At 47.4% G+C, this 8,836-nt stretch overlaps 1 protein-coding gene across 1 annotated transcript; it reads left to right on the top strand.

The window, feature by feature from the left end:
• Nucleotides 1–4,726: 4,726 nt before the first annotated feature.
• On the top strand, nucleotides 4,727–8,419 carry CTRU02_207688 (uncharacterized protein; the record flags this gene model as incomplete). The annotated part of the gene is made up of 1 exon (XM_036727452.2): nucleotides 4,727–8,419. The coding sequence occupies one exon, from the start codon at nucleotides 4,727–4,729 to the stop codon at nucleotides 8,417–8,419; it is 3,693 nt and encodes a 1,230-aa protein (XP_036580818.2).
• Nucleotides 8,420–8,836: the final 417 nt, after the last annotated feature.

Raw genomic sequence — 8,836 nt, 5'->3', positions numbered from 1 at the left:
GTTATTGAGACTTTCTAGACTTTTCTCTCGTTTTTCAAAACCCTGCCATGGTATCTCCAATAGGTAATCCTTGGCAAACACACACCGTTGTCCAAATCCCCTCAACCTGAACGAAAACGCTTCGCTAAATCCTTGTGGACTTTACAACGCCGAGTATCATTCTGGGATCACTTTCACCAAGGCTACCATATGACATCAGGGGAGCCAAAATTAGTCTGCAAGCACTATCACCAAGTTTTCAATCATCCAACAATCAAAAACTCTGGTACAAGTGCTATGCAACGACACCTCGCTGCAAAGTCTTGTAAGACTCGACGTTTAGGCGCAAACCAGGTGCCTGTAAGTTTTACAGGTCATTGTAGCAATCATTTGTAGTAATCGCAATCTAGGGTACCTAATTGAAAGCAGTCTCGGAGCATCAAGCATTAGTTTACTATATTGTTGGATCCAACTTAGCGCTTAATACTGTTGACAACTTAAGTTTCCGGCAATTCTGTTTACACCTGAATCCTCTCTACCACCTCCCATCTCGAAAGACGCTCCGAAGCTGGATATCCGAGGAGGCCTTACGCATTCAACACCACACTCTTCAGCTAATTCCGCCTGGTAGCTATGTCTCTCTGATGATTGATATCTGGAGTACACCTGGGTTAAAATATTCACTGCTTGGTGTTTTATGCCATTTTATCGACAAGCACTGGAGGTTATAACAGGTTCTTCTTGGTGCTATTGATATGACAGATGGTCATACAGCCTCTAAGCAAGCAACGGCTTTATCGACTCTGTTAGAAAATATTCGCCAGAGGACGAAGAAGACAATTCGATTTCAGACAGTCTCTGCAGACAACGCAAGTTCTTTTAAGCCAAAAGTCCTAGCACAAGAACTTGCAAAAGGGTCGACATCCACAGTACAGCCGATATATCATATTCGCTGTTTAGCCCATATTTTCAACCTTGTTGTTCGAGCGATTTTTGAGGCTCTTCGAATTTCGATGGTAGAAGCCTCTACAGAGTTTGAGCCTTCTACTACTCGAGCTAAAGATCAAGAGGACTCTGACGATGATTTTGATACTGAAGATTCTACTGCTGGGGAAAATCCTTTTGGAGCTGTTATTCAAAAGGTTAGATACTTCACCTAGTTATAAGATTTTATATTAACATATATACCTCCAGATTCGTGACCTCGCAGTTTCCCTTAAGCTTTCTAGTAAGAAGACGCAAGAGTTTCTCGACCTCCAGAAATCGACTCGCATTGGCCAGCGACCACTACGCCTCCTCCGCGATGTTAAGACAAGGTGGAACTCTACTATACTTATGTGTCTCCGCGCAAGAGAGCTTAAAACAACGATTTCAGCTTGGGTTGAAAAGCACTCTCTACAGGAACAATTCTCTCTTGTGGAGACCGATTGGGAGGCTCTTGATATTCTGCTTGATATCACCAGCCCGTTTTTACTCTTTACAAACATCCTCAGCCGGTTAAATGACCTTACCCCTGGTCATACCTTTACTTTATTACAAGTTGCAACAGTTCACTTGTACTTTTGCGCCTCTGCACTTAAAGATAAAGTTACTAGCAAAGACTTTACTTGGATATCAATCCTTCAGGCTGCTACGAAAAAGGGCTAAGAGAAGCTGGAAAAATACGTTTAAAAGCTAATTGAAGAGGATTCCTTCAAGGTATATGGTATTGCAACTCTCCTTACCCCTGAAGCTGGGACATCAGTTTCGAGTACTTTTGACACGCGATTCCAATTCGCAAATTACTTCGAATACCTTCCTTCTTCAGCCTCACTTCGAACTCGAGTACAGCAAGAATTTATCGAGGTATATACAAAGCAGTACCATCAAGATTCGGAACGCCATACCAATACTCAAAAAGCTGCAACTGAAGGACTCCGATACACTCTGCATAGTTTACTATCACGCAGTCCAAAGAAAAGGGTATTTGTAGCAATCTATTGTAGCAACTCACTGTACTAACCTATTATAAGGGCAAAATGTCATCATCCCAAGACGCACGAAATATCTGTAATGACTTTTTTAATATTGGTAAGATAAAGACTTATATCTTACTAGGCTTAACAGCTAATAACTATATTTAGTTATGTTCCCTGATGAAACTGTTCAGCAATTTTGGGTCCGCCTAGACAATAGCTATCCCAGATTCCATGGTATTTGTCGCATGGCTCGAGACTTCTTATCTATTCAACCGACGTCAATACCCTTAGAGCGATCATTCAGCCTTGCTCGCCATATCTGTCACTACGCTCGGTTCAACCTTTCGGCTGATACTATTTTTGATACTTTGACTATCAAAATTAGCCAGAATAATGAGGCCTGGCTTTCCCAAACCACACTTGAGGAAGTTCCAGATGACACGAATATCACTGAAGCATCTGAAGAGCGCCAGCATATTATTAGAGAAGCTTTTAACTACTCTTCTCTATTGGATAAAGCTGATATTCAGAGATATCTGAAGGTCTCTGATGATCTTACTAAGATCTCTATTACTGCTACAGGAGATGCTCCCTCCCCGCCTCCTTACGAAGTCTCAGTAGAAGAGGAGGATATTAGCGATAGAGATGAGGAGCTGCCATCCTTATCTAGCTCTCAACAGCCAAAACTATCGAGTCAAGTTTCCCAACTTAGCAACTCACCTACGCCTTCTGTATCCCAAGAACTCCCAAACTTCTCCGAGCTTGGGGGTCGCAAAAGGAAGAGACTTACTCGGCTAGATCTTGTCGAACTCTCTCCTGACGAGGATAGCGATTAAATATACATTGTTCCTCTGATTTCACTCCGACTTTATCGTATTATTCTCTATTAGTTTCTTATATTTGTAGTAATCTATTCTAGCTATCTATGTTTTATGTAACTTACTCTTTCTCCCTATAACTAACTAGTTATATTTTCTTTCTATCTTAGTTACAGTATTTCCCGCGTTTCTTGTGGGTAGCAAAATTACCCGTGGGTAGTGTAACCCATGGGTCGTTTTACCCACGGGCCTTTCAACCCGCGGGTAAATATAGTGGGACTGCCCGTGGGTAATTCGGGTTTACCCAAACTACCCACGGGTAGTTTTGGGTACTACCCATACGGGTACCCGCGGGTATTACCCAACCCTAAATTTCAGAATATCAAAACACTATGCTGAAGTGTCGTTTTTGAATTCAGTCAGCTGCCTAGCTGCAAGTTCTATTATGGGCGGAATTCATGCACGCTATTGGCTAAATACAGCTTCGCAAGGCATTGGATGTATAACCGAATTTCATCTCGTGTGATGATTCGCTCTCCTTATGCACTTAGCTGCACGTGCTCTACACAGCCTCAGGAGGCTTTTGACGAATATCTCGTCCGCAGCCTGATTGACTGTCAGCATCTTTCCCGCATCAGCATTCATCTGGAGGGAACTGACGCGTTGGTCACATCCAGACAAACATTGGCTCGATCCAATCAGCACCATTGAATCTGTTGCGATAGTTGGAATACGGAGTCGTGTGGCACTTCCAGCCACACGCCCGCCAGGCTGAGAGGCCCAAGCCTCCCAGACCCACGTGACAGGCCAAGGGGGAATATCCCCACCTTCTAGTCAACAACACCACTTTCAACAATCATAAACCATCGATTAGAACCAATTTACTGTTATTTGTTATTGACGAACGGAATTCCGTTTCACCCCCTGTTTCACCCCCTGTGAAACCTACACTGATCAGTGGTAAACCTCACAGTTGCCATTAATTTGGTTAACTTCACAATTACCACTCTGCTACGGACAAACCGCAGATCAGCAAGGTCAACACCAGAAGAGACGACTTCTTGAACTGGATACCCAAGCCCAGGTAAAAGTAGGGATTTCGTGCTAACGAGAGAAGAAGCGAGAGTAACTGGGATCTACGGAAACCAGCAGAAGAAAGCTTCTTTTCCTCGAATCTACCAGCAATCCGATTATTCGAGTAACCTAGGGACTGCTACGCTCACCCTGGGCGGGATAAGGTTAATCGCAGCCAATTATCGCTGGCAAGAGCGTTCCATCACGCGTTTTCAATCACCAGAAGAAGAGACCTACCGAATCGACGGTCTTCCAACCTCTTCACGCCACAAGGGCGAAGATTCACGAATCCCACAAGGGACAACAACTTCCCCAACTACAACTATCCCCCACGCGCGGTGCCAATCACGAGGCGCCCGCTAGTTTCTCAATAAATCCCCAGACGAGGTGCCAACCGCGAGGCGCCTGCCACAAGAGACCTCCCTACCAGAAGAAGAACACGCCGAAAGGCGAGCGGAGACTACCGGCGGTAATCCGCCTATACAGCTATACGTATACGCCTCCGAGGCTGCGGCTTAGGAGAAACGCACGTGGTTGTGGGCGTCATAAGGCCAACTGTCCGCTAGATTCTAAACTTCCCAACAGTGAGGAGCGAAGCCCGAAGCGAGAAAGAGAGATTCACGAGAGAATCTACGGTAGAACTCTCTCCCTACCAATTCGAGACCTGTGTATACCCTCACACCCCTCGAGAACATCAGCGAGAACGGCGCCGACGGAAACAAACGACGAACCGACGAAAATCCCCGATTTCACGATTCTTTCCCCTTAGAATCGTAATATCCCGAATCGTCTTTTGACTCCCACTTCCAGGCCTGCATCTTGCACCAATCGCAGCTGACGCTGTTGAGGATTAGAATTCAAGATTCTAAACAGAAGTAATCCTTTTATACTGTCAGAATGGAGCGAAATTCACGAGAAGGATCGCCCGCGAGCGGCGTCACTGCCAAAAGCCAATCAACAGTCCCCATCCCACAGAGAATCGAAAGTATGATCGATCCAGCAGTATGGGGCAACTGGGCAATCGACCTTACAAACGCTAGCCCACAGCAACTGGGTTCCTATATGGGTTTCCTACTTGAGACCTATGAGAAGAGGAATCTCACGGGCCTCGAGCTATGGAACGAAGTTTCTCCCGATTTCGCCGACTGGTCAGAAGAAGACTTCCAGAACGTACCTCCCCCAATCCTACGATTCTTCAGAGACTATTTAATCGGTAACGGCGTCTACGTCGAAATGGATGGCAAGAAAATCTCGAAAAACGTGGCATTAGCCCTCAAAAAGGAAGAATTCCACTACTGGTCACCCCAAGAACTCGAACAAGGCGTCAAGAGATATCGCAACCTGAAGGCTCTGATAAAAGACCCCGAATTCCACGAAGAGATCACGAGACCGGCAACAGTAGCCAACAGCACAGGAGGAAGAGTCGAACCAACCCTACAGCCACCTCCTCCACAAGAACAACAACAGTGGCAACTACCGTACCGACCGCCACATCCCACGGTCTCTCCGTTAACAGACTTCCAACCATACGAGTCAACAGACCGTATCGGAAAGCAATTAACAGAATTCGCGAAACTATACCCCGACGATATGAAATACAGCGGCGATATGTACGATGTACTCGAAAAGAAGATGCCAGTATTCGTGGATCACTGTAGAATGCTGGGAATTCACACCTCCCAATACAACAGGGCACTTCCCCTAATACTGAAAGGAATAGCCAAAACCTACTTCTACGCCTCGATTAAAGTGATCAACCCACAGCCCAACTTCGAGACCATGATCAACCAATTGAAATCACACTTCGAGACTAGGGAAAGGCAACAAGCGTACGTTACGCAGTGGAATACAACTACTCTTCCCCAAATCATTCGCGATAACCCTGGAAAGACCAAATCGGAGTGTTTTGACATACTATGTGACAAATTAAGCAAGATTCAGCCCGGTTTGCCACAACAGGATCACAACGACCGATCCCTCCATACCCAACTTCTACACGCTTGTAGAGATATTCCAGAGTGTGCAATGGCGTTATTTGTACCGGCTGAGACGTACGAGGGACTTCGCAGCCAATTAATCTCGTCGATCGAGACAGCTACCCGTCTCAACCAACAACAATTCAACACAGTAGCCAACCCACCAGAGCAGTACTGGACCGACAGAACTTTCAACGGTCGAGGGCGTTATTCACGATACAGTCGTTCATCACGAAGTCGATCATCACGAGGAAGAAGCCGTGACAGACCCCTATTACCGCCAACGCCTAAGAAGTGCTACGTGTGTGGAAAACCTAACTGCTGGTCAACCAAACACACCACAGAAGAGAGACGAAAAGCGTACGAGAAGTTCAAAACCACCCAATATGCCCAGGATACGTCACTTCCAGCATATGGCCAATTTCTCGTCCAATACGAGGGTTTCGACGGGTTAGACCTACAACCTACCGCCGAAGACCCCCAGCAATACTACCACGTAACCGAGCAAACCAGTGAAAGTGACGAAGAGGAAGAGACCGGCAGCGACAGTCAATTCCAGGTCACCGCCTATTTCACTACAACAGCAATTGACGGCAACAGGATCGCCACGATCCTAGCAGACCAGTCAACCCGCCATGCTATTACGAAAGAAGACCTCTTCCGCAACCAACCAGAACCGAAAGAGCTACCTTCGCAATTCACACTCGAGGGACGCTACTCTGCCCAGAACTTCCAAGGGATCATGCCCGACTCGGGCGCAGCAGGATTCTCAACCGCTGGCCACCCACAATTCGTGGCCCTACAACAAATTTACGAAGGAATTACGTTAAACACTGAGGCGGCTGGCGGCGTTACAGTGAAATTCGGCGATGGGATACCACTGGAGTCTATAGGGACTACCAAAGTGCCAACGCCGTTTGGAAGCGTCAAATTTCACGTTATTGAGACTAACACTCCCTTCCTTATGTGCCTAGGAGATATGGACCGATTGAAGGTCTACTTTAACAACGTTACGAATACCCTCATCCAAGGAAATAAGGTCGTACCTATTATTCGCAAATGGGGCCACCCATGGTTATTACTCGATAAGGAGAAACCACTCGCCTGGAACCACCTCACAGACGCTGAATTGCGACGGGTTCACCGTCGCTTCGGACACCCATCTGTTCAACGATTACACAAGGTGCTCCAGAGGGCCGGCCACCCAGTTGAAATTACGGCAATTGAGCAACTATCGAAAGTCTGCCATCGATGCCAAATGCACGCACCAGCGCCATCACGGTTCAAATTCACGTTACGAGACGATTACGAATTCAACTACGAGGTTATCGCCGACGTGATGTACCTTGAGGGTAACAGACCGGTCCTCCACGTCGTCGATACCGCCACGGCGTTCAACGCCGCCCGGTTCCTTGAGGACATTTCTGCGAAAGCCACTTGGGAAGCCCTACGCCTCTGCTGGATAGATGTGTATCAGGGACCCCCAGACTGGCTAGTTACCGACGCTGGAACAAACTTCCGCTCAACAGAATTCCGAAACGCGGCGAGAGGAATGGCAATTGAAATCAAGGAAATTCCCATAGAAGCCCACAACAGTATTGGGAAAGTTGAACGATACCATACACCTCTAAGGAGGGCGTACGAAATCATCAGAGCAGAAGACCCAACAATTACGCCAGAATCAGCACTTCAAACAGCAGTCAAAGCAGTCAACGATACTGCTGGCCCGAACGGAATAGTGCCAACACTCTTGGTATTCGGCTCGTACCCACGAATTACCGACGATTCGCCGCCATCTCCCGAAGTCACAAGGCGGGCGAAAGCGATTAAGAAGGCGACGAGCGAAGTACGCGAACTTCACGCAAGGCGACAGGTGGCAGAAGCTATCGCCACCCGCAATGGCCCTGATACAGGGCCAATTGTTAATTTACCGCTACGGTCGCAAGTACGAGTATGGCGCGAAAAGAAGGGCTGGACCGGACCGTTTACTTTAGCAGCCATAAACGGCGAAACCTGTACTGTCGATACGCCACGTGGTCCGAAGACCTTCCGGTCTACCGTAGTCAAACCATACTACGAAGATCCCGATCAACCACCTAATTCCATCGCCGCGCCAGAAGAAGAAGAACCCGAAGCTAAGATACCGCAGCAGGAAGTAGTACGCGACGAAATTATCGTCGCCGGCGGAGGCAGTGAACCGGACGAACCGCAAGAGGCACCGGAGCCACCGAGAAGACGCCCGGGCAGACCCCGGAAGAGACCACTGCCAATCGCCCACTTCACAGAGGAATTCAACGATGACCCGGATTATCAACAAATATTCCTATCGATTAAGGAGCAAGCAGACGAAGAATTGGCAATCAAACTACGACGAGAAGGTGTTATTACTACACCAGGCGAACCGTTCGAACAGTCAACTAAACAAGAGATCAACAGCCTCATCGCTAGAGGAGTGTTCAAATTCACCCAGTTCAATAAGAGAAGGCACCAGAACGTACGAATCTTCCGATCTCGTATCGTCAACGAAGTCAAGGGTAAAACAACCCTGCTGATGCCCTCACGAAGAGCAAACCAAATCGAGCCCTCGAGAGATTCGTTGATAGCAACACGATAACGATACGTATGGAGGGATGGGTAACAAGACCGTAACTACGGGAGAAAGTAGGGATAGGAGGCCGAATTGACGAGGAGACGGAACTGTATAGGGACAACGTATTCCAACCGCTTCAACACCATAAAAAGAGAGTTTCCAGTGTTGCGATAGTTGGAATACGGAGTCGTGTGGCACTTCCAGCCACACGCCCGCCAGGCTGAGAGGCCCAAGCCTCCCAGACCCACGTGACAGGCCAAGGGGGAATATCCCCACCTTCTAGTCAACAACACCACTTTCAACAATCATAAACCATCGATTAGAACCAATTTACTGTTATTTGTTATTGACGAACGGAATTCCGTTTCACCCCCTGTTTCACCCCCTGTGAAACCTACAGAATCATCGCTGTCACTCAGACGACCATAGTCACCCAAGCAC

Source organism: Colletotrichum truncatum (genome assembly GCF_014235925.2).
Source record: "Colletotrichum truncatum strain CMES1059 chromosome Unknown Contig_0004, whole genome shotgun sequence".
Taxonomy (NCBI): Eukaryota; Fungi; Ascomycota; class Sordariomycetes; order Glomerellales; family Glomerellaceae; genus Colletotrichum; species Colletotrichum truncatum.
This window is presented reverse-complemented; position numbering and strand designations above follow the sequence as displayed.